This window comes from Monodelphis domestica, chromosome 2 (genome assembly GCF_027887165.1).
Source record: "Monodelphis domestica isolate mMonDom1 chromosome 2, mMonDom1.pri, whole genome shotgun sequence".
Taxonomy (NCBI): domain Eukaryota; kingdom Metazoa; phylum Chordata; class Mammalia; order Didelphimorphia; family Didelphidae; genus Monodelphis; species Monodelphis domestica.
Window position 1 is genome coordinate 467243953 of NC_077228.1, and position 27016 is coordinate 467270968.

General features: G+C 35.5%; 1 protein-coding gene across 10 annotated transcripts in view; it reads left to right on the forward strand.

Moving 5' to 3' along the window:
• CDC14A (cell division cycle 14A) overlaps nucleotides 1-27016 on the forward strand; it is a 300191-nt gene that overhangs the window by 129599 nt on the left and 143576 nt on the right. For all 10 annotated transcript variants that reach the window (XM_007485031.3, XM_016429048.2, XM_016429047.2 and 7 more), the window contains one exon: nucleotides 6079-6158. In XM_007485031.3, the coding sequence (XP_007485093.1) occupies nucleotides 6079-6158 (80 nt within the window). The remainder of the gene's footprint in view (nucleotides 1-6078; nucleotides 6159-27016) is intronic.

Below are 27016 nucleotides of genomic sequence, written 5' to 3' on the forward strand. Positions count from 1 at the left end.
GTGTTTGAATAAGTGAAGCCATTTATTTCAGTATTATTTTCCTCCCCAACCCTGGGTCTGTGAAGCTGTATGATGTCAGCATTATGTCTCTGGAACCTTGTTGGATGGAAATGGCATCTGCTGGGTTTCATTTTACAGTTATTAATATTTTAGCACTTGGATAAAAATAAAAACAAGGGGTCTCAACTTACTGTATGAGAACATTGATTGCATGTGTGAAGTCATGCATGTGATAAAACAGTATAAAACATCATCTTATGGTGGGGTCAGAGCTTCCTTTCTGCAAGAAGAGTGAATCTAAATTAAATGGAAATAGCCTAAATGACCATGAAGTAGGGAAGTGGATATGTGTGTGTGTGTGTGTGTGTGTGTGTGTGTGTGTGTATTCCCTAGAGATTGCTCTTCACTTTTGCAGTCTAACATAGATGTTAGAAGTTTTATAGAAGTAGTTTTTATACTAACAATAGTAAAGCAATTAAAAATTTGAGAAATCACCATAACCTATATCTGTTTCTTTCTATTTAAAAAAATCCTTACGATCTCTCTTAGAATTGATACTAAGTATTGTTTCCAGGCCAGAAGAGTGATAAGGGCTAGGCAACTGGAATCAAGTGACTTGCACAGGGTTGTACAGCTAGAAGTGGCTGAGGTCAGATTTGAACCCAGGACCCTTCCATCTCCAGGCCTGATACTTTATCCACTCTGCCACTTACTTGCCCCTGTAACTTATCTTTGCATGTGATAATAGACTTGAACCCAGATTTAACATTATTATTGGAAACTAATCTTTGTAAGAATAACTTTGTTTAAATGGATGTTGCTAATTATTTGAAGGTACTATTATTCACTTTTATTTTTAGATAAGATCAATTTCTTCTTGCCTGAGGATTAGCACATTTACACATTTACTTTAAGGCCTTTTTGGAGACTTAGTTCATTTTGTTATCAATATAGTTTACTTAAGTAGCATGATTCAGGATTATTATTATTATTATAGAATAACATATTCTGTGATATAATGGATAATATCACATTATATAACATAATAATATGTACAGTCCCCTCAAAGATGAGGCTATTATTGTCTATGTTGTGAGCAGAGGGGATCAATAGCAAAGTAAGGGGAATGCTAATGGGGTGATGTATATTGCTGTGGAAGTTTGGAGGCTGGGCAGGATTCCTGAGACTGGCTAGTTATGCTCTTCTGGTTCCATTGATTAGTCAATACCCTGGTCATTGTGATGAAATTGCTTACCCAAATCTCATAACCTAGACAAGTTGGCCCAGGGTTATAGGCTGATCCTTCAGGGATCCATTGTGGAAATCAGCTTGACATGGAGATCAGCAGAGCAAGGTGTTCTTTTTCATGTTCTGTTGCACGTGATGGGTAAGCATCTTTAGAACAAATCAGCAACACTGCGGTCACTATTGTAAAGACTTCAGTGGAGGTGGTGCTCACACATGCAAGCCATGAGTGTATATGGAGTGGACTGAAAATATGAATACTTTTATTACACCCCAAATCTTGAAATGAAACACTTGGGAATGGATTTTTTTTAGTTCTAAGCAAGGACTTCAAGTTGCTTTTGTTTGGTAGGGATGGGAGGGATCTTCAGCTCCAAGTCATACTATTGTGTATTGCTGACTAGTTCACTAGTTGAGCATACTGAAGAAAAAAAGATATTAGCAAGGAATATCCTTAAGGACAAGCATCAAAAATTACCATGACTAAAGCAATGTCTGTGGGTGGCTGGGAGGGTGGGAGGGAGGAAGGGAGGGAGGGAGGGAGGGAGGGAGAGAGAGAGAGAGGGGAGAGAGAGAGAGAGAGAGAGAGAGAGAGAGAGAGAGAGAGAGAGAGAGAGAGAGAGAGAGAGAGAGAGTTAGTAGAAAACTGCATTGCCCAATTAAAGGCAATAAAACAAATATTCTGAAAGGATTCCATTAGTCAGCAGTTGAAACAAAGTCAAAAGGTTCAAGTGTACCAGAAGTCAAAGCAGTACAAGAAACAAAATGAATAATTCAACATTAATCAAAAACGTTAGTACAGCAATTTGAAAAGTAAAGAAATGGGAAACAAAAGAAAACCACAGAAAATGAGGATGTAGAAGATTTCTGGTTATTTGTGTGATTCCAAGTAGTATAATAGCCATTGAAAGTTGGCTTCAATAAGACACAACCTGTGCCCTTTGCACACTGTTAAGGTAAAGGAGAGAGCAGTTAGATCAAGTGAAGTGATGGAAATGCTAACTTCTTTGTAAAACGAAAGTGTTGAGACTGAATAAGACCTGAGAATATTGGCTCTTATGCTTTACAGTGGTTCATAATTTACTAGCAAAGAACTCTAGAGCTTTATCTCAGATTTAAGCCTGATATCTCACCTTTTCAACTGGAAAGCACCCCATATGTAGTATCAAGAGTTGAGAATACAAGCAATCTCCATACATATAGGATTGGTTACATTAAAAATGTAAAATTCATTTTTAGCTTGAAAACCACCCACCCCAATCTCTCAACATTTAGAAGGAAACAATCAATTGGCTGAGGAGAAAGAAAAGGAGACTACTAAAAAGTTCCCAGGGTATAAAGAAAAAATTATTAACTTGGTAATTATTGAAACAGCTGCCTGTATGCAAGACACATTGAACAGAAAACTATTAAGAGAAATAAGAGAAATCTGTGGCTGAATATGCTAAACACATTTCTTAAAATGGATGAATGAATGAAAAAGTATTTTTTTAAAAAGTCTGCTCTGTGCTAGTCATGTACTAAGGGCTGAGTATATGAAAACAAAAGATATACATATTTGTCCTTATTGAAGCTTACATTCTAAATAAGAGAGGCAACATATATAAGATAGTGATTGCCACAGGGTTGGTGAGGGGAGCCACAAGTCAATTAATTACACAGCATTTCCAGAAGCAATTGTGTTGATTTGGACAATCAGAATAGATAGCCCTAGTGTGGAAGTTCTAACATCACTAGCAGTAGGAATGGCAGGAATATGATCAAGTGTGTAGGGTGGTTTAATATAGTGAGTGGACTTTCACCAGTTAAGAAAGTACCACTTCAGGATAGGAGGAGTTCTTGGGCAGTAGTAATAGTAGCACCAGCAATAGGACAATAAACAGGAAAATGACTGGGGTGATACCTGGATGGGGTCTTGGAGATGGCTGGATATAGTGGCTCTCTCCAAATAGGACTTTGTAGCCCCAGAGAAGCAGTTTCCCTCAGGGGTAAGGTGCCATGGCAGAAACATGGGAAATTAAGTTTGAATGAGAACATATTGAAGCAGTTAACACCTATACACCACTAATTTTAATGTACACATTTTGAATTGTAAAATGGTCCACAAGATACCTGAAAAGCATCTTAATAGAAACCCATGCAGTATTAATGAAAACCAGTATATCATCTCAATACATAAAGATTAACATTTCTTCATCAAAAAGAAGAGGATTGATGAGGACAGGACAAAAATCTACAGAAATACTTTTGGAACAGGCTGATACCATATTACCAAGCACTTTCATCTCCTCCCTATTCCTCCACTTAATAAGAAGATCAGTAACAGGTACAGGCCATTGGATTGCCAAATGTTACCAAAAGTAGTTTATCTTTAGTAGACTTTAAATCAATCAAAGCCCAGGGAAGTGTTGATGTTATATTAAGTTATATCTAACATATACTTAAAAAGCATATTGTACATGAGATTTAGAATTTCATATACAATTTCCTTTTTCTGTTCTTTTGTTCATGTTTATAAAGTTCCTAATGAAAATTTAATTCAAAAAACAAAAATATAATTTTATCCACTGACTCATAAGTCTTGCTAGGTATCAGGTAGACATATTTGTATAACCTCCATGTGTTGCAGTTTCTACCCTTTCCTTGCATAATATACATTAATCATTAAATCTGATACCCTTAAGGACAACTTCTGTGGGGATATGTATCCCTTTATGATTTTCCTTCTGCTCTATACTATTTATTTTTAAATGCTACATTGATGTATTTTTTGAGGGGGGGAGGGATATCACTATCATCACTTGTCCTGTTTTTTCCTACCTTCCACATCCTCCTCTGCCTAAAAAAAAACAAATAAGTCCTTCTCTTGTAACAAATAAACAAGCACAACAGTTCTATGCCTTTGGTCATATCAGGAAAAAATATCTTATTCTTCATCTCTAGTCTTATCATTTCTCTACCAAGAGATCATAGCATGCTTCATGGTCAGTCTTCTGAAGTCTTGATTGTTTGTTGGTCACAGTTTTTAAAATTTTCAAAATTATTTTTCTTTACATTATTGTATAATTGTATAAAATTGTTCTCTTGGTTCGGCTTACTTTACTTTGCATTTGTTCATACCAGACTCCCCATGTTTCTTTGAACCTTGCAGTGCATTAATTCATTTTAGTGCTGAAGATAATCATACACCATAAGTTCAATGTCTTTCATGGTCTGATAGATGATAAATACCCAGGCTGTAAATAAAGACCTTAAAATATCCTGGAGAATTCAACCAGTAAATTATATTGTAATTTCTTTCATTTTACTCAGATTTGCATTCTCAACTTCATCCTTGATTTTTCACTATTACTCACTGCTTGTATCCAATCAGTTGTCAAATATTTTCATCTCCATCTCTACAATATCATTTCTGTACATCTTCCCTTCATTCACATAGCCACCATTCTAGTGCAGGCCCTTATTTCCTCTAGCTTGGACTATTACAATAGCCTAATTTGTTGCCTTGCCCTAAGAGAGACATTCCGTTCTCCACTCAGCTGCAGAGATTTTCCTAAAGGTCACACCTTCTCCCCCCACTTAATAAACCCTAGTGGCTCCCTATCACTTGCAGATTCAATAGAAACTGTTTGGCATTGAGAGCCTTCCCTAGATTTCCATACTTTTGTACACATTTCTGCCTTCTACACATTCTTCAATTCAGTCATACTGATGATGTGTTTGTTGTGCTTCACACATAGATCTATTTATCTCTCTCTCTCTCTCTCTCTCTCTCTCTCTCTCACACACACACACACACACACACACACACACACACACAAACACACACGTTGATTTTGCCCACTAGAATGTAATCTCCTTGAGGACAAGAATTATTTTGCTTTTGCCTTTGCATCTCACAGTACTTGTTTACAAAGCTTTGAACCTAGGTAGGTACTCATTAAATGCTTGTTGATTGCTCACTTGGCTACTTTCCATAGGCAAGTTTAATATCTTTTTGCATTCCTAATCTGTAAAATGGATACTATTACTCAGAGAGTTGTCAGGGATAAACAAGATTATTTATATAAACTTTAAATAATTATTAAGCACCAGTCATACTATGTCAGTATTATTATGGTTTACATAGGAGGTTTTCATAATTTGAAGTTAAACACCAAGAAGAGGCTCTTTGAGAATATTTTTCCTTGAAATCTGTGCCTATTTTTGTAAGATTAGCTTTTGATAATCTAGCTGGGATTTAGGCATTGCTGATATCTGTAGTGAAGTGATTAACTTTTGGCTCTTGTTTCCATAAAGGTAGCCAGGAAATACTGTACCTCACTAAATGTTTAGTTTGAAGTCTTTCAGATTCAGCACTGGATTTTCTCATAGCAAATAGTCCTTTTAAAAATGTAGCCTTAGGAGCATATTCTCTGTAAGATTTCCATTTTCCATTTGATGAAAATCTTGGAGTTTTATCTCTTGTGGACATTCTTATAAAAGAAATGTAACCCTTTTGTGAGCCTCCAATTAGTAAATATGAGTAAAATATGATTATACCCCCCCCATTTCCATTTCTCCCTCCAAATACTTTGTTCATTGGTACTTACATAAATAATTTTTGGAGCGCCTTCTCTATGGTTCCTTGTCTAAACTTGGAATCTTTCCCTTTGTAGTGCCCATGAATTAAATATTACTAAACTCCTCAATTAGAGGAGGCAGTTGCCCAAGAGGTCATTATGATGTCTGTCCAAAGAGTGATAATAATGTCCAAGTATTATATTTGGTGAATGATCAGATTAGTGTTTGTGTATGCATTTATATCTAAATATTGCTATTTGTTTGTTTTAGGTAATCTATTTAAAGAAGACACCAGAAGAAGCCTACAGAGCACTCATAGCTGGCTCAAATCCCCCCTATCTTCCATTCAGGTATGTGACATGTACTGTTTGCTATTTGCCAATGTTTTTGCTACATTTGATTTGAAATAATGAATACTTCTGTCAACTCTGTTGAGGATGGTCTCAAGTTGTTATGTGGCATGAACACAGTGGTCATTACTATATTTCAGGTCACTTTCCCTCATCTATCTTTAGAATTAAAGTAAAAGAAATTTTAAAAAATGACTGGAAATGCATAGTCAGTTTCCATCTTTTTACCCCCTCTCTGATCTTGTGTAAAAGGAAAACATTTCCTGATTCATGGGCCATTCATGGCAAAATGCACTCGAATCTACCTTAAGAAAAATTGGAATTAATGCCCTTTTTAAAGGCATCCTTGCCACCCTATCAAGTAACTTTGAGAGCTCTGCTGTTCTATTCTTTAAAAGCCTCGGAGAGAAGACCTCTCTTCCTCCCTCAGAGAGAGGGCCCAGAAACTGGAGTAGGCAAGGTTACCCCTTTTTTCTGGGTGATGTAATTTGTTACTGGCCACCAAGCAACTTGTAGTTCCTATTTCTCTGTGCCAAAATTCACTTGCAGACTACACAGTAGCTCCTTGTAATTTCCATTTAGCAAATTTCTAAAGTATCCTAAAGTCTTCATGGTGAGATGACTTACGCTATTTTACCAATATCAAAATATAGACAAATGACATTTTATTTCTCCTCCCTCTTCATTAAATCATTTGACATTCTGATTCCCCTGTGATATAGTCATATTACTGGTTCTGCTGAGCATTTCTTTTGATTTATGACATTTGAAAGAATACTGACATGGAGTCAGAAATCTGAATTGAAATCTCTCTTCTGAAACTTAGCAATTGTGTGATGGTAAGTCAAAGAATTTTTCTTATTACTAGATTCACAGGGTTCTCCTGAGGAAAGTGCATCTAAGTGGTGACTGTTATTACTTATGCTATAACTATATTCTTTTTGTTGAGACATACAGACTCTTCTATTCATATTTAAATTGATTTAAAAAAATCTAGTTTTGGCCTGTATTCCAGACAGGTTACATGTTATTTCCCATAACATTCTTTGAATTCAAATCAAACTGGCTTCCTCGCTATTCCTCATACATGGTCTTCCATCCTGTCTCAGCGCCTTTGCATTAAGGTGCCTCATGCCCTGCATTCCCTTTCCCTTATCACCATCTTTAAAACAAACCAACAACATTCCTTACTTAATTCATTGCTCAGTGCAAGCCATCTTTCCTTTGAGTTTTTTCCCAGACCTTTCTTCAAGTTTTTTAATCCTCCTACTTTGTTTATATTTTTTATTTCCTTCATAACTATGTGTCTGAGTATATCAATGGACAGAACTTGGACAGAACTAGACCCAAGTTTAATTCCTGCCTCTGAAATTTATAAGATAACTTCTCAGCCTCAATTCCCTTATCTGTAAATTGATGTAATAATAACTTTTTAAACACATCTGTAAAAATGGGGATAATAATAGCAACACAGTATTGATAGTGACTCCAGGGTTGTTGTGAGGATCAGATGAGATATCTGTAGAGTGCCTTGGAGATCCTATAAATGTGTGAATATGTGATATCCTTTCCTCTCCCCCTTAATAGAATGTCAGCTCCTTGAAACAAGAACCATTTTGCTGTACTTCCTGTTCTCAGCACAGAACTTGGCATATAGTGTTTAATCAATGCTGCTGACTGAATACTGAGAGGAGTCCTAAGGACTTTAGGAAAAAAAGAACACCTGTCATTTACTTGTCTCCAAGACAAATAACTATGGCTCTTGGCCCAGTTTGGTGATGAAATAATTGACATGGATTGACTAAAGATTTCATATTAATATAAGGCTGTTTACACATCAGTAGGTAACTACCAAAAGATATGGTAGATTTTGATGCCTGGTGCTGTCACAACAGTGTAAACCACTAAACTGATAGATGCAAAAGAATCATATTGCTTGTAGTTAGCAGACTGACTGCCATGGAAACCAGCATCTTTTATATGGCTTTTCTGTTTAATACAGCAAAATGGGCTTCAGGAAAATCTATGGCCTGGTTTACAGTGTGACCTTTGTAAACTAGATGGTTTGTATCATTGTGACTAAATGATTTGTTTATTCTACGTCACTGAATTTTTAAATGGAAAAATCGTAGTTACCCTATGATTTTAAATGCTTTAAATCATTGAACATCATCATATCTTCCTTGTGTATCCCTTTATAGTTTTCAAATTGTTGTGATTATGCAGGTTATCTGATTTGATCTTCATCATTCTTTGAGGTAGATAGAGCTCTGGTAGGTATTATTAGTATTCTACAAGTGCAATGCCCTTTTGACTATACCTCGCTGCTGCCTAGGTGCTAGGGTTTTCCTCGGAGGATATTTTGGCAAAGGATTTCATTATGCATTTGCTGCCTTAGGAGATAGTGGCTTTCCCAGAGAAGACTAGATGACCACTTGTCAGATGTGTCATAATGGGAATCATTTTCTTGTGTGTTGGATTAAATGGTTGAGGAGCTTATTCTAACTCTGAAATTCTATAATTGTGACTGGTATTAAGAGTCTAATTTATTTTTAAAATTGTATTGTTATTTTAAATATTTCTATTATTTTAATTTCCAAATATATATTTCCCACCTCCTTTACTCAGAGAGTGATCCTTTGTAATAGAATAAAAAGAGAAACAAAACTAATAAACACATCCTGCTTTTCTCCATAAGGGGTAGGGGGGACTCCTCTTTAAATGTCTCTGTATTAAGAAGATTATGCAAATGAACTCTCTTAGTGTCTAGTTGCTTACATGTAAAATAAAGTAGTTGAAGTAGATGACTTCTGAGACCCTTATCTAGCTCTAAAATGCATTGATTCTGCTAATGTTTTGGTTTTTTCTTTTTTTTTTTAGTCTGAAGTTTCAAGTTTTGAGGTATATCTAGAGAAATGTTTACAGATTGAGAAAACATATAGTAAACCTTCAGCATGATCCAGATTCCTTGACCTGAAAAGTCTTAATCAGATTATACATGCAGAACCTGTTTTGTTTGAGACCACCATAGGAAAATTACTGACAAAATTGTCACAGAACATCTTTTGAGAACATTCATTTTGTATTTACTAAACTTAAAAATAGCAGATTCTTGTGTGATGAGGGAAACTATTCCATGATATTTTGATACTTTTTTGGTTCTTGGCAGTCTTTTCCTTGCATAAATATTTAGCTATAATTTCTTGCTTCCTGTGAAGTGCCTATTTAAAAAAAAACACCTTAAAGTTCATATTAAGATAAATTTTTAAATATCCACAGCATCTAGTTAGTAAATAATCCTGTTTCCTGTCAAATTTTGATATAGGTAAAGGCACTTTGTAATTTTTTTTTCTTCACTTAAATAGCACAGTAAGGTCAATGAGCATTCTTGTAATTTGAACTGAACCAAATTTGTACTTCGTTAATATGAATAAGGTTGTGTTTCCACCAATGAGAGTTATTGCACAATTTTAGGACAAGCACTTTCAGAGTCGATTTGTGGTACAGAAACTTCACATCCAGAGCTACTTTTTGTCATTTATCCTCTTCCCTAGATCTAAAGTCAGAGTGAATTATTTTTGTTATTGTTATTTAAGAAATCTTTGTATCCCCAGTTAACAGTAACAACAAAGTCATTCTGCCTGGACATTGTATCACTTTGTCTACATCCAGAATAGGAAGTTGATGACGATTTAATAAATCCATACTACAGTATTTTGTAGAACCGTGACCTCATCTGTTTTTTTTGTTCCCATTCCCAAAGCAGATTACTGTGCTTCCTTCTCTTGAGTGTACCCCACACCCCAACATAATGTGTAACAAAGTTATGACCAAAACTTCTCCTGAGGGTGAGATGGGGATGGGTAAGGAGTTCTCTTTCTTGGAGATGAACTTTTCACTGTTTGGTGGGGTGAGGTGAGAATTGCTCAGCCTCCTTCCTGAGAGAGGCACCTTAGAGGCTGCTTTTTTGTTTTTATACTACTCTTATTTTGGGGGTATATGTGTGTTCCCTTTCCTACCTCACTGAATCCTCCCTAGCAACAAGGAAAAACTGTTCAAGCAATAACACAATTAACAATGGCCAGCCAGTGACCTGGGCTGACAATATTTGCCACAGTTGGCTCTCAAAGCCCACTGCTTTTCTGCCAACAAGAGGGGGAGGTGTATTTTATTATCTGCCTTCAGGGACCATGGCTGGCTTTTCAACTATAGTTCATTTTATTGTGATCTTTTTATACATTGTTGTAGACCTTGGGCAAAGTAGAAGTAGATAAAAACTACATAATTGATGTTTCATTCTGTTGGATAATTCATTGTAAATAAAAGTGCTTACCTGTTTATATAATATTACTTGCCACTTATCTAAAAGAAGTCTGGAACTGGGAAAAGTAAAGGTCCTCCTGGGTTACCATTCTTCAAGATACCCGGGGGGCAGGAGGCATAAATTTATAAGTTTACCTCCTCTCTCCTGCCCCCCTTCTCCTCTAAAACCAAACAAACAATCTCAGAAAACTACTAACAAGTTCACACACATAAGCTTTAAAATCTCAGATTAATCTGATAAATCATGAGCTGCTTTTTAGCTGCCTAATCCATAAGCTTTGTGTATGCACATTCACTTGCTGACACCCCAGTGCTCATTCCAGCTGTTGGATCATTGAGTTTATTTGTGGGAACATTAATATCTATTTCTGTTTTCCCAGCTGATTCATAGGTTCAGACTTATTTCTCGATCTAAATAGAATAGGAGAAAAGGTCTGGCCTTAGTTTTTGATTACTTGTTAGTAGTCCTAAATTACAAGTTGGACTATATCACTGCTTCTGAAGAAGCATCATTGGCTCCTTATAGCCTTTAGGATAAAATACCATCTCCTCTGGAATTAAAAGCCCTTCACCCTCTGGCTGCAGTACAGCTTTCCTCTACAGAATTTCTATTATATAGTCTTTTTCCATATATACACTGCTCTGGGCCAAATGGCTTACCTAACCTGCCCCCATACAAAAACATTCTGTCACCTGCCTTTTGCATGGGCTGCTCTCTTCTGCCACCCTTCCCTTATCCCTCCCCAGTCAATTCCCTCTTCCCTCTTCCCCTCCTCCCAGCAGTGCTTTCCATCTTCATCTATACTTTTATGAACTAGCTCCCTTCAAGGTTCATATCTCAATCATGCCACCTGATTCAAGAAGTCTTCTTCCTGATATCCCCCTTCTTGAATGGGTTGGTTCATTAGCTACTCCCCACACCTTCTTTAGTATATTTTCTATATATATTCTGCATACCTATCTGTTTCCTTAATAGAATATGAGATTCTTGAGGGCAGGAACTATTGCTGTTACTACCACATATATAGAGGGTACTTAATAATTTGTTGTTGGATTGCCCTTAGTAGACAAGACAATGGTCCATTCTGGGTTAATGCATCATCTCTTTAAAGATAGAAATGATGCATCTTTCCAAAGTTCTACTCATTTTACCCCTTCAATCAGAACTTAAGCATTTACATTCTTTGGAAAGTATTTCTGTTCCAAAATTTGGCTGAACTTTAGGTATGATGGTTGTTTGGGTGGCTGAAAACTGAATTTAAAAAAAGAAGCTTCATCTTAGCCTTCTATCAGAATTTCCATCTTACAATTTCTCCAAATTTTTTGGAAAAAAAGAAAAGAGAAGACTTGTTAAAATTAAGCATATGCAGAAGTGTGTTTTCAGGGTTATCAGAGTATCAGCATTGATGGATGTAGCTTACTTTTTTTTTCTTCATTAGGACAGAAAGCAAAGCTTGAGCCAGTTCTCTTTCCTCTCTCTTGAGAGGACTTCCTGCATTCCCTTTTTCATCTTTGATTCTTGGTAATGAGGGAATTGAGGGAATTAGAACAGTAAGTAGTAGTCAGAATTGGGTCAACTACATTGATTCCATCTTGTGACAGTTCTGGAGCTAGCTCAGTTCCTTTTCTTTTCAGTTATGGGTCTAGTCCAATTTCTGACTTGGGAGAAAACTTTATCCAGATGTGTGAATTGAGAGAAGACTTTGTTGCATTGTTTGAACCTAGCCCTGCAGGATTAGGAAGCTGGACCATCTCTTTCTGCTGTTTAGAGATCCTTAACTAAGGACCCCTAGGTTATACTGACTAGAACTCAGTCAGATCCAAAGATTGTGCAAAGATAGATGTAAATTATACATCTCAAGTAAACCAAATGTCTTATCTGAAAACTGGCCCTGTACCAATTAATCAGTTATTGTTTCAATGTGCTTTTAAAAAAAAAACTCTTATGTCTTAGAATCAATACTGAGCATCCATTCCAAGAGGAATAAGGGCTAGGCAATTGGGGAATAAATGACTTCCCAGGGTTATGTAGCTAGGGAGTGTCTGAGGCCAGGTTTGAACCCATAATCTCCTGTCTTTAGGCCTGGCTCTCTCTCTACTGAGTCACCTACCCACCCCTCCATATTCCTTTGATTGAATATAGACACGTAGGACACAACTGTTTCTAATTTCAGAGAATTGCACCTGTTCTCTCTCTCCTCCAAACCTAGAAAGTGCCTGGTCTTTCCGATTATTAGAAATCAGATTATCTAGTTTTGTATTCTAATTAATTGCTTTCCTTTAAATAATTGGTCTTATTCGATTGTTTTAAATGCAGAAAAGTCTGTCTCCCCCGATGTTAACAGTGTAGGCCTAAACTGAGGAGATCTCTCGATTTGTTGGAAAGTTGGCATGCATTGCTTAATAAATCAACATACTTGGAAGTTTGAATCTTTATTTCCTCAATCATTTCATCTTTCTACTTGCCACAGTAATTAATGTAATCATCACCTCCGTTTTCCTGATCCATACCCCTTCTTCCTGAGGAAACTTAATTTTTTTTAATAGCCAGGGAACATTAGGAGAGAATCTTTATACAAGACAATATTGGTTCACTAGAGTTGTAGATTGCTTAAATTTCACTTTAGACAGTTAATTTTTCAGCTGAGAGATATATCATTTAGTGCAAAAATTGAATACTTCCAAGAGGAAACTTGAGGATGAAATCATTTTGCAAGATGCCCCTAGTCTTTCAGTTAAAGGGATTGATACAATATAGTTATTTGTGTGGTTCTAAGTAGGAAAAAAATTTGTTTCTTTGCATATTGTTTTATTTAGATGTCAAATGGGACTTTACTTCTTAAATGCCTAGTTTAAACTGTGAATTAATCTCTCTGAAGAACTTTGGTATCAATTGTGAGACATGGGATACTATTGTGTAGTACTGTCCAGCATGGCATGACCCCATCCAAAAAGGTGTGCTTTATGAGCAAAGCAGAATTGCAGTTGTTTAAAGGAATTGTGAGATGTGAGTATTTAGACATTTTCAACCCAAATGTTCACCTGGGTCATTTGTGTCTAACCCGTAGTAGAGCCTTCTGATCTTGTATGGATCCGATCAGCCACAGTTAGACACACTGTACATTGACCCAACATCATGATATCATTTTGTACCCCTTTGAATACAAAGAACAGCAACCACTTTACTCAGCAGTCAACTGGGACTACTACTTTACTCTCTAGATAATAGCTATTTTAAATTCTGAATTGAAGTAAATAAATTGAAAGAGGAGGAAAAGAGATGGATATCAGAATTGAAATTGTTTGGCATTTGTATATTCCTTCCCCTTTGTACTTTCTGTCATAGTATCAATTAGAAAGGCAGAAGAGGGCTAAGGGTTAGGCAATCAGGGCTAAGTGACTTGTACTGGGCCACACAGCTAGCATATGTCGGAGGCAAGATTTGAACCCAGGCCCGGCTCTCTATCCATTGTGCTACCTAGCTGCCCTTCCTTTTTCTTTCTTCTTCTGCTTCTTCTTTTTTTTTTTAAACCCTTACCTCCCATCTTGGAGTCAATACTGCATATTGGCTCCAAGGCAGAAGAGTGGTAAGGGCTAGGCAATGGGGGTCAAGTGACTTGCCCAGGGTCACACAGCTGGGAAGTGTCTGAGGCCAGATTTGAACCTGGGACTTCCCATCTCTAGGTTTGGCTCTCAATCCACTGAGGCACCCAGCTGCCCCCTTCTTTCTTCTTTTAATGTATGTTAGATTGGGAACTTAACTTTTCAAGTGCTGCCATTTCAATGCAAATATGACCAGAATGGACAAAAGCTTTCCAAGAAAATGAGGCTTGGTTAACATAGCCTGGGAAAACTACTACTCAGCATTCATTTGGCTTCTTTGTATTCAGTGTTCTCAAGTGTCAAGAAACTGAAGGATTGCTCAGAAGAATGTTACAAAGTTATAGATAGAAAACCTAAAAAGAACGATTTTAGTATCTTATTCATATGATGCCACTTATGCAGAAAGAGAGGACTTGACACAAGTACATGTTAATTTTCTTTTTCAGTTTATTACAGTTGCTTTCTATTAAATTTTTAACTTGACTATAGCTTTTAAATCATTAGAATTTCTCTTTCAATAGATGCTTCCAGTAAAATAAAAGCATTGGGTTTCATAAATGTAAGTTGTGGTTACATTAGTAAGAATTTTCAAAATGAAACTTTTTAGAAGCAAAACCTGGCCTTCCAAAATGTGGCATGCTTGAAATATTCCTGAAATGTATGTAGCAAAACAAGTGAAATATACTTTTTATTGGCTTTCTCACAATTACAAGATTAATTTCCTTTCTTGTGTTAAGATATCCTGTTATATACCTCTTTTATACTTTAGAATGACCAGACTGTTAACATTAAGATTAGTCCACTATTAGCAAGAGTGTAGAAATCTTGACTAAAATTCAGAATTGTCACCTTTGGATTTTCTAAACCATTACGATGATTTGCTAAATTTCAAAGACTATTTCCTATCCTAGATTAACTGAAACGATTAGGTATTTAGTCTCTCTTATAGCCCTGGGTTCTATTAATCTTTTTTTTTTTTACCTCTCTGGAAAAATTTCCTCTCTTCTCAATTCTAATCATAGAAAATTAAATTAAGGAATTTTCTTTTCAAGCAGTGGTAGTTAAAAAGGAATTTTTAAAAGTATTTTTCTTATCATAATTTGTTAATACAAGATGTGCTATATTGTGGATAGTAGTGGTGTACTTTTATTTGGGAAGATGTGGATTGAAATCCTTTGACACTAGCTTTGTGACTTTGGGAAAATTGATTATTCTTTTCTGATTAATCAGCTTTCAAAAACTATCAAATTTTAAATTGGTTTTGATTTTTTAAAAATCATCAATGGAGTTTCTATGTCCAAGGAAATAACAGATTCTTGATTGTAATTTGTTAAATATAGATAACAATTTGGGATATCCATAAAAAGAGGCAGGGGCTTTTGCAGTTATACTTGTCACTAATATAAAATCAATTCTCTTAAAGTGCTATAAGATGTTTTCTATTGCTCTAACAGTAATATTGATGATGATACTCTTGTATAACTTGGCTGTGATTATTAAGGTTTTTAAAATATAAGATAAAGTCACCTTGGATGTGGGTATGTGTATTTATGTTATGTATATATATACACACATATTTTAAATATATTACATAGATGTGTATGTATATAGTGTACATATATGTGTTAAAAAATTTATAGTGGAATTACTGTATAATCCAATTCCTGATTTTTATAGTCTATTCAACAAGCACTTATGAAGTGTGTATGTGTACTGTGTACCAGGCAGTGTGCTAAGTTACAGAAATACCAATGCAAACAGAAAGTTAGTCCCTACATTCAAGGTACTTACATTTTGATTTACATTTTAATGAAGAAAGATCACACACTGAACAGAGTTGTATGAAAGGGCAAGTAAAGATACCTGTCCAGGGGGTATGATCAAGAAAATGCTGTGGAGATAACAGCAGCAATGTTAGCAGCACTGCCGACAAATGATGTGTAAAATGCTGTTATGTAGTTTACTTACCATTGATCATTCCAATGTGGCAGTGTTATTATCTTAAAAAAGAACTAGTTTACTTTATTTCAATTGCATTTTGAAATGATACTTTGCTGTAGATTTGACTCTTAGTTTTCTTAAGAAAAAAAAATAGCATATAGGTAACTAAAGATAAATCAGAACTTGAGAGTTTTGTTAGCTAACTTGATTCCCTCTTATTGGCCTTATGGCTCTTATAGTTTACATAGAGTTCACCTCAGAGTCAGCTGAATATACTTCAGGGCACAATATGATATCCAGTGATATTTGTTGTTCTAGTTCCCAATTATTCATAGGATGGACTAGAATCCCACAGTTTTAGAGTGGGAAGGGATCTCAGAAATAATTTAGTTCAATCAACACCAGACAGAATCTCTTAGACAGTACCACTAACAAGTGGCCATTCAATTTCTTTTTTAAAACCTTTTAAGTAATTGGGATCCTAGTAATTCCCAAGTGATCCCATTCCACTCTAACTCCATTCAACAGTAAGGTTTTCCTTATATAAGCATAAAATTGCCTTTTTTTGGGTAAATTTTCTCTATTACTCTTTTTACGGTGTTTTAGGCCAAGCAGCACAAATCTAATTCATTTCCCACACAATAGCCCTTAAATATTTGACATAAGCTATCACATGCCCATGGAGTATTCTCTTCTGTAGCCCAAAGGTTCTAATTTCCTAGAATCGATCTTCATTTGGCATGTGGTCTCTTTTCTACCTCTTCTATAAACATATCCTGGACATTGATGTTAGCAAAGGTTCTTGACTTGGGGTTTCTGAATTTACTTAAAAATATTTTGATAGTCATATTTTAGTATAATTGGTTCTCTTTGTAACCCCATGTATTGTATACATTTAAAAACCTTATTCTGAGAAGAGATCCATAGACTTCACTAGCCTGCAAGAATATATCACCTCATCAAAATAAATTAAGGATCCCATACAGGTTAGCTGTGATTATACTGTTTTTGATGATAGGGAAAAAAACAACAACTATTTAAAACATTTTTGCAAATCTTTTCTACTTTTCTTCTGTTTGCCTCTTCCTATTTTCATTAAGAGCCCTCAGGGTGACTTTACTTACTCTGGACTTTTACCAAACCTCACATTTTTACTTTCCACCTATGATGTGTAGCTACACATACATTTCCAATATATTTCTTGATAAGGCTTCATTTACTTATTTAATAAACCCTTACTTTCTGTCTTAGAATTGATACTGAATATTGGTTCCAAAGGAGAAAAGTGGTAAGAGCAGGGCAATTGGGTTTGTGTCTGAGGTCAGATTTGAAGTTTGGACCTTCTGTCTTTAGACCTGGCTCTGCCCCTCTTGATAAAGTTTTACAGGTGAGCTTATCTATATTGGGGTCAAATATGAAATCTTCTCTTAGACCTTTAAGTCTTTCACTCTGATTTCTTGCTAACTTTCCAATCTTCTTATACTTTATTCCTTCTTTGTTCTCTATAATCTAGCTACACTGGTTTCTTTGCTTTTCCTCACATTTAACACTCATCTCCTTACTCTGTGCATTTGTACTGTTTCCCCTGTCTGCCATGCTCTCACTCCTTGCTTCCCTCTCCTCCTTCAAGATTAAGCCCAAATTCCATCTTCTGCAGGAGACTTTTCTTGGTCTGGCTGCTGTTAGTACCTTCCCTCTGAGATTACCATCTACTTTCACCATATAATCTTGTAGGTACTTAATTGCATTAGGATATATTCTGCTTGAGGGCAAGAACTTTATTTTTAATATTTTTTGAATATTCATATTAATATATATTAATGTAACATAAACATGTTAAATGTTTAACAAAAGCTTGTTGATTGACTGACCAACCATATTATAAAATAAAATTTCCTTTGGCTCTCATCTCTCTCTATTTGGCAAGGAAGTAAAGCGTTTCCTGATTAATACACTTTTTAGGCCTTTTTACTTCCCTTGTGTCAATTGATATATATGCTCTATTTCTTCTATTATCAATTTTTCATTAATTAGAAACATTTGAATCAAGCAGGGTTGAGTTGTTTCAACTGAATGCCATCACTTTTATTTTTATTTTTCTAGTTTCAAACTAATTTTGATTTTTGGTCTAGAAAGTCAGTAGTTTGAATGCAGACAGCTCTTTCTGCACTTATTCCCATATGAAATCAAGTCAAATCAAGACAAGCATTTCTTAAACATCTACTATGTGCCAGAAATTCTCCTAAATACTGGAAATACAAAGAAAGAAAAAAACAAACTCCTGCCTCCAATGAGTTTATAATTTAATGGAAATTGCTTCCTGGTAGTTAAAATAATAATGTTTCTTTTTTTGGGGGGGTTGGTATTTGGTGTTTTCCATGTCCAAATTCTACTGATTCTGTTCTTAAAGAAAGTCTGTGTGCTGTGAGTAGGCATGGCATATGGACATGAAACTTCTGTGTAATATACTGGTCTTCATGCTTTCTCATTCCTTAATCTTGATTTGTGTTATCCAGTATATTTGTTTCTATCTTTACCTATTTCTAAACTTTTATTGACCTTACTTAGTATAAATGTTTAAAATGATTTAATTTTGAATGAATTTTAGCATACTTTGTACTACATGCTAGGAGAGAAACTTTGATTATTTTCATGATGGTCTTTTTGCAAATACTCATCAGGTATATTACAACATTGGAAGATCAAATGATCCATGACATATTTCTTTTTCCTTTTGGATATATCATCAAACCAATTAATTTTTTTCCTTGTCCAAGGAAAACCTGTGAGCCAGCCTTCTATCTAGCTGCAACTTTGTCTTGTTTCCTGATTTTGTTTATAATACAAATGCCAAAATTAATAGGATCGAGTTCTTCCACCAGTATGACTATTTTTAGTTCCCTGGGCAAGGACTTCATATTTATAATTTGCAGTACTAATGTTCAGTTATAATGTGTAGTTATACAATATTAGGTTATATTTGTACAGTTGGGTTTTTGGTCTGTATGATTTTTATGATTTCCCCCTTTTCTGCCACAGGGGTCACATTACATATATATATATATATTTGTTGTTGTTGTTGTTGTTGTTGTTGCCATGACCAAAATATTTATCACCAAGTATCTAGCCCACTGCTGATAAATCTCTTTGTGCTTTGCTCTACTCCATTTTGGAAATGAGAGGCCATCTGTTTCTGGGACCATATTCAGAGCTTTTCTAGCATTAAGGAACCTGCTAAAGCTTGTATTCCTCTGACATAGCTTTTGAGAATAAATGCCACCTTTATGCCACGATTAAGGAATGAAAGAGCACCAAGACTGGTAGATTACACAGAAACTTCATGCTTAGGTCTTGTTCAGACTTTCTTTAAATAGAATCAGTTGGTTTTGGACATGGCATGTATCAAATACCATCACAAAAAATTAAACTGATAGTATTTTAACAGCCAAGAAGCAATTCCTCTTAGATTGTGGCCTCCTTGCTTTTGTCTTACTTTGTATTCCCAGCACTTAGCAGAGTGCACATAGTAGGTATTTAATAAATGCTTGTTGACTTGATTTGACATGGGTTCATGTGGGAGTAGTTGCAGAAAAAACTGTCTGCATTTAATCAAAATACTGAATTTTTCTAGACCAAAACTAAAAAGTCTTTTAAAGCTAGAAAAAGAAAACGAAGAAGAGATGGCATTCAATTGGAACAACTCAACCCTGCCTGATTCAGACAAGTTACTGATAATGAAAAATAGATAATGAATAGGACAGAAACATTATTTTAATTTCATAAATAGTCATTGTAAAATTCATAATACACCAAAATCTCTAGATCTTCTTTATAGGGACATGTTTAGCCAAGCATTACTCATCTTGTCTATGCAGCTGATTTTGTTTTTATCTCAATTGCAGGGCTTTTTATTAATATCAACTTAATTTTTGTATTAGAATTATAGAGAATGAATGGAGCATGTTGTCACTTAGTGTGTTTTCCACTTGTAGATGAGATTTTAGCAGCATTTATCTTTGTTATTTCTGAAAACTAAGAACTGAACAGGGAGAAAAAGGGGGCGATGTGTCATCTTTCTTTATTTGGATCTCTCCTCAGAATTAGATTGTAGCTTGGCCTTCTGGAAAACAAGTGACCCTTCACTCCTGGAATGAATCAGCAAAAACTGGAATGGCTAACCTGGTGTGAATCTGGCAAAGCTTCTTTTCCAGTAAGCTAACAAGCCTAGAGTTGTATGCTCCTGGCCAATTGCTATTTAAGGAGTGCCATCAGAATTCAGTAGAGGCATCAGCTAGCAGTCTTCCTAAGGCCCTTGTATACCACCAGGCTTCAATAAATTCTTCAGGAATGGCTAATGTACTCAGTCTGCAACCTTGGAGAATTCATATGTTAAAAAAAAAACAAAAACCCACCTTGAAGACTTTTTAGTGTTGCTTGGGATTTTAAAGTTAGCTATGGTCAATAGTTGTCTGGATTTCTTTTATATTATTTTATTTCATTGTGTCAACATGGAAATCTAGAGATCCCCAGTTTATTAGTTTGAGGGTAAAACCCCAGGTTTTGACCTTGTCACAGGAGAGTTTCCCCCAGAGGGAAGGTCCCTCTTCACCAGACAAGACATCCACTTCAGGTGGGGAGGTAAACCCCATCTGAAGTCAAGAAGCTCTTTTGTCTCCAGAAGCCTTTCCTAGTATATCACACCCTCCTTCCAAGGATTGAACTCAGGACCTTCAGCTTGCCAGACTGACACACTACCTACTGCGCCAAAGCTGAAGTGGATGTCTTTGTCTAGTGAAGTGGGACTTCCCTCAGGGGGAAACTCTCCTGTGACAAGGTAAAAACCTGGGGTTTCTACCCTCAAACTAAATAAACTGGGGATCTCTAGATTTCCATGTTGACAATTACAACTATCTCTATGTATATCTGATGAATATGTGTTGAGTCCTTGGTGCTGGAGGTGATTCAGAGCTCACTACTGGTAAATAGTTATTTTTGTAGTAGGAAGAGGGTAGTTTCCTAAGGTGATTTTATTATATAGCATAGCAAATTGAATGTGGAATAAATTTTCATATCAAACATGATCAGCTTCAGAAACATAATTTTGGGGGTGTGTATTAAAATTTGTTTTTTTTTATAATTAGGCTTTTGGAATAACACTTGATAAATGATCAGAATGCCTTTCAGGTTTAAGCATAATAGAATGAAATTTGGATTTAGAGTAAAAATCTTAGCTTTGCATCTTAACTTTGTACCTTATTTCCTGTATGGATAGGAATAGGATCTATGTTCTTATTGGTACTGAAGCTTCTTCACCTCACTTATCTACAACTTGGCACTTTAGTTGCCTTAGAGCATTGAGAGGTTAATGGCTTGCCCAGTGTCAAGCAGCCAGAAGTGTCAGAGGTGGGATGAATCCAGGCTCTCTGATTTTGAGGCTGCCTCTGTTCAGTACTTCAGTCAGCTTGAGTGATCTTAGATAAATCATTTCATTTCTTTTAGCCTCCAGCCTCCATTTCTTCATAAATTCAAGAATTGGACTAGATGAGCTCATATGGTCTTTTCTGGCTAAGTAGTCTATTATTTATTCTTTCAGATTGTAATGTTCACCCAAGATCTCTTTTCTAGAACACTCTGGATATATTTTGAGCAACTCAACCTCTTTGGGGACTGTATAGGGAGAGTGAGAGGCTCAATTTCCTGATCTATAAAATAGACATAATAATACCTGTATGTGTACTACATATCTCCCTGGATTAATAAGATAAAATTAAAGTATTTAATAAATAGACTAGAAAAATGTTAACTAGATTGTTAATTATTATTATAGAAGAAATTCTCATTGTTCAGTGGAATTCATTTAGAAATGGTGTCCTGGGACAAATTTATTCCCTGCTATTATTATTTTATATTTAGTGTTAGGCATATTTTTGCACAGGTGAATAAAATGACCTTTTTCAATAGCTAAATGAAAGTGTTCGAATATAAGCTTGTGTGCTCAGTAGTTTCACTAAAAGGCTTATAAACTGGATACCCAAATCTAAAAGACATTCTGATCATTTAGAAAGTGTTACTCAAAGACTTAATTAAAAATGATTTTTTACTAAATCCCCCAAATTGTGTTTCTGTATCTGATCCTCTTTTCTACTTCTTCCTGTTGATTTCTTTTGTTAGTTCTTTATATTTTGAAAGCTTTTTTATTTCTCACTATTTAGTTTATTATTATTAATTGAATAAAGCTAAATGAATTCTGGGCCCCCTACCTTCAGAAATGGATTGGATTCTGTAGAAATACTAGGTGTTCTAGAATGGATCTATTCCAGAGAGGTCCAGAAACTTAATCATGAATGGATATTAATTAGGAGCCCCTTCATTTTGGAGTGTAATAAATGAACGAATAAAAAAGTGTTTCTTAAGTATTTATTCTATATATTCCAGGTATCATTTACTAAGAACTAGGATAGGAATGCCAAAAGTTAGTCTCCTTCCTCAAGGAACTTATATTCTAATAGAGAAAGACCTCTCAATTCATCTTGATATGGAATCATTACCCTAAAGCATCCCAAAACATAAATGATTACCTGAGGTGTAGGGAAGAGAAAATAACTATAGCATTGTTGCAACTACTTTGGTGCTCTTGGACATGGAAGTCTTTTAAATAAGTTTAACGTTTATTGGTACAGACATGAAACATTTTTATAAGCTGTCTAATGCGGATGGGAATCTGCCAATTTCCAAGATAGCTTTTGCTTCAGAAAATCTTCCTTAGAGATTCTGTGGCTAGAACTTGGTGACTCATTATTAGATTGACTATATCTCTGTATACCTTTCTTTTTAAGATTTACTTCTTATTTGGGGATGATATTTGGGAATGATTTAGAGATACTTGATTGCAGAGATTGATAGTGAGGAAGCTTAGGTAATAGCATATCTTAGGAGCTGTTACTCATGACCTTTTAGGCATGCCTGAACTTGTAGGTCTTTTGACAGAGACAACAAAGAAGTCAGCTTCTTGGAACTTATACGTAGGTGATCTGTTTTTATGAACCAAGGTAAATACAAGCATGTATATCCACTGCAAAAGTTAGTTCTTTACATAAGTTGCTATTGTATACTTATTAGTTGAAAGGTAACATTCTGAATGTTATCATGTTTTATTTAAAGTTCCACTTTATGTTTTATAGTTATCCATTGTACCTTGTATTTTTCCTAATCATAAAAAACAAAACCAATCTTATTGAACTTTGTATTCTTTACCAAAATGTTCTGGGTGAGCTGTCGTAGTTTAGTTTTACGAATAATATGGGATCAAGCTTTGTTTTTAGTTTGTGGAAAAAAATAGTGTCTCTTTGTTTGGTTGGAAAAGTCTAGAAATGTCTTTTATTCCATGGAATCAATTTTAGAGATGAAATGGATTTTGGAAAACATATTGGAGCTTGGAGACCTTGGGGAACACCTAGACTACCTTACTGATGGGAGAAACTCAAGTACAGAATGGGGAATAATAATAATTAGAGGTCCCACTAATACAAAACTTTACAGTTAGCAGAGTTTTTTGCTTACATCATCTAAGTCTGTAAAACAGGTACTAAAGAGGTTAGATTTTTTTTTTCCAGAGAAGGAAACTGAGGCTTTTGACAGAGAAGCTGAATTATATATTCATGGTTACATGCCTAGGAAGTATCAAGAAACAAAATGTGAATTCAAATTTTTGATTCCACATTCAGAATGCTTTGTATCTTCTATTCAATGCTTCCTGAGTGAGGGATTATTTCAAATGTAGCTATGGTGCTGTGTTGTATGATAAGAAGCAAAATCAGTTTTATTTTGTTTATTTTGAAGATTGGTTTCTCTTAATAAGCTTAATTGCACCAGAAAATTTAGGTCCCAGGTTGGTGTTTTTTAAATAATTTTTTCCCATTATACTTGCCTATATCTATCTGGTAGTTAGAATAAGAAGATAATCATGTCTCAGAAATAAAATGATTTATAAGAATTCAGCAAACATTTATTAGGGGCTACTGTGATCAATCTACTATGCTTTAGTATACTACATGAGGAAATAAATATGAATCAATTCCAACCCTTATGCAGATACAATACTACAAAACTATTCATCTTCTTAAACAGAGAAAATTCAATTCTTTTCCCATATGAAATATTACAGAAGAACCCTGGAGAGACACTAAAGGACTAGAGAAGAACATATGCCACACTTTTCAGAAAAAGGGAAGCAGGGGGCAGTTGGGTAGCTTGGTGGATTGAGAGCCAGACCTAGAGATAGGAGGTCCCAGGTTCAAATCTGGCCTCAGATACCTCCCTAGCTGTGTGACCCTGGGCAAGTCACTTAATCCCCATTGCCCAGCCCTTTCCACTCTTCTGCCTTGGAACCAATACACAGTATTTGGTAAGGGTTTAAAAAAAGGGGGATGCAAATGAAATCTGCTGATATTGGGCCAATGAGCTTGACTTTGCTTCTGGGTAAAATTCCAGAATGCATTATTAAAAGATTTGGTTAATGAACTTCTACAAAAGGGAGTGATGACTACAAGGAAACATATTTGTAAGAAGGATTTTGTTTTTCACGTATACCAAGGGGATGAGTTGGGGTGGGAGGGGGGAGACAAAGTCAATTTTTGTTAATTAAAAAAAACACAACTCCCTTTTACCCATTCAACATTCCAGGACATTCTGAACTGTCCTCATAACTATTTCCCAAACTCAGCATTCTATCTTCCATTTTCCTTCCTTCACACTGATTATTTTCTGCCTCTAGAACTAACTCCCTCAACCCCTGTTACCCCTCAGAATCCTTAGGTATCTTTTCAAGGTTGAACCCAAGTATCATCTTATATGGAAAAGCCTTACACTTTTTTTACCTCTGGTCACAGCTAGTGTTATTTTCAATTATGGGTAAAAAAGTTTTAGGAAGAACATTGGTGAGATGAAATCTCCTAAAGAGGAGGATGACCCGGAAAAAAGCCTGAAAATCAGGTCAGGTGATACTCAATTGAAGGAATAAGGGCTGTTTAACTTAGGAGAAGACTTGGGGCGGGGCGGGGCTATGGTATCTGTCAGAGAACCACATCGTTGTAGAGGACCTCAGTGCCTCTCCATTCCAACCGACCCCCTTGCCCCACTCCTACAAGAACAAAACAAAACAATTCTGTGACCAGCTTGTAATCCATCCAGCCTTCAAAAGGAAAGCACTCTGTTGGAAGGCAGTGCCCAAATACTAATTTTGACTCTTAGCATCTATGTAGCCATAGGCATACGACTTCATTCTCTCTGAGCCTTAGTCCCCAAATCAGCACTGTCGTTTTACCAATCTCTCAGATTTTTAACCCCAATATCATCATGATCACTTATTATCACCAATAAAACATATTCAGTTAGTTACCAAATCTTGCAGTTTTTACTTCCACATCTATGTCTTATCTAAACCCTTCTGTCTCTTCTCAGGTTAGCCTCTGCAGTCCAGGTGTTCACTGTGTCTCACCTTAATTTGTCTAATTCCTCTTTCAAATGTCTTTTCTATACTTTTTGATCTTCACACACCTGTCAAAGTAATTTTCTTTAGTTACAGATCAGAATATATTACTCTCCAACTCAGTAAACATCAGTCTTTTTCTGTTGCCACTAGATTAAAATATAAATATTTTTGTTTTGTTTTTCAAGTCCTTTATACCTGGACCCAGCTGATCTTTCCTGTCTTATTGTACATCACTCACCTTCCTGTATCTTTTATCTAGTCAAATTGGCCTTCTCTCTGTTCCTCACATGGCATTCCTTTGCCTTCAAGTCAAATCAGTAAACATTTATTAAAAGCATACTGTGTGCCAGTCCCCAGACTCTTCCCTCTCCTGAAATATAATCTCTCTTCGCCTCTGTCAGAGAATCCCTTTCTTTCTCCAAGAGCCACCTTCCATATAACATATTTTCTGATCTCTCACTTCCCAGTTCCTTTATATTTACCTGTATTTATTTTTGTAGGTACTTATATTTGTATTCGTTTTAGTAGAGATTCTTATATTCTTTGTATTCTCATCCCCATTTTAAAGTTGACAAAAAAACTTTCCTCACAGCAATTTTGTGAAGTAGGTGGTGCAAATATCATACCTATTTTTCAGATTAGAAAACAAAGACTCAGAGTTAAGCAACTTGGCTCACGATTGACATATCTGGACACAGATATGATCTACTACAAGATCTACTACATACATTCCATGCATTACAGCATATAGTCCTCACATTGCCTACCTTATACGGTTGTTTTAAAGAACTCTCTCTTAAGCCTTAAAGCACCATGGAAATGTGAGTTCTTATTTGCAATGATTATTTACCCAGAATTTACATGGATGTACAAAAGTGGAACAATGGTGGATTACTATGATCACAAGAGGTTAAAGACCTCACAATTCAGTGTAAGGAATACTGTATTTGTAGTTAGAATCCTGGATTTTAAGTCTTAGCTATATTGCTTTCACTCTGACTTTTAGAAAATAATAATCAATGAAGAAGCATTTATTTTTTTTTGTTGTAGTTCCATAATATTTTATTTTCCCCAATTACATGTAAAAATAGTTTTCATGTTAATTTTCTAACATTTTGAGTTCCAAATTCTCTCCTTTCCTCTCTCTCCCCTTTCCCTCCATAAGACACTAAGCAATTTGATGTACATCATATATATGCTATTATGAAAAACATCTTTCCACCTTGTCAATAAGTATTTCTCAAATGCGTGAGGTACCCTTCTGAATTTTTTTCATCTTCAAAATGAAGAGGCTGTTCTTGAAAATACTCTAAAAGATCTCTTGCAGCTTTAAATCTTGATCCTAACATAGCAACCCAAGGCTATCTATCACCACCTCATTCAGACAATGAATATTGATTAAGGACCATCTCAGTCTCAGGTGCACTGCTAAGTTTGGAGTATATGCAGAAAAAACAAAATAACCTTTGCTCCTAGGGAACTTAGATACTAATAGGAGAAA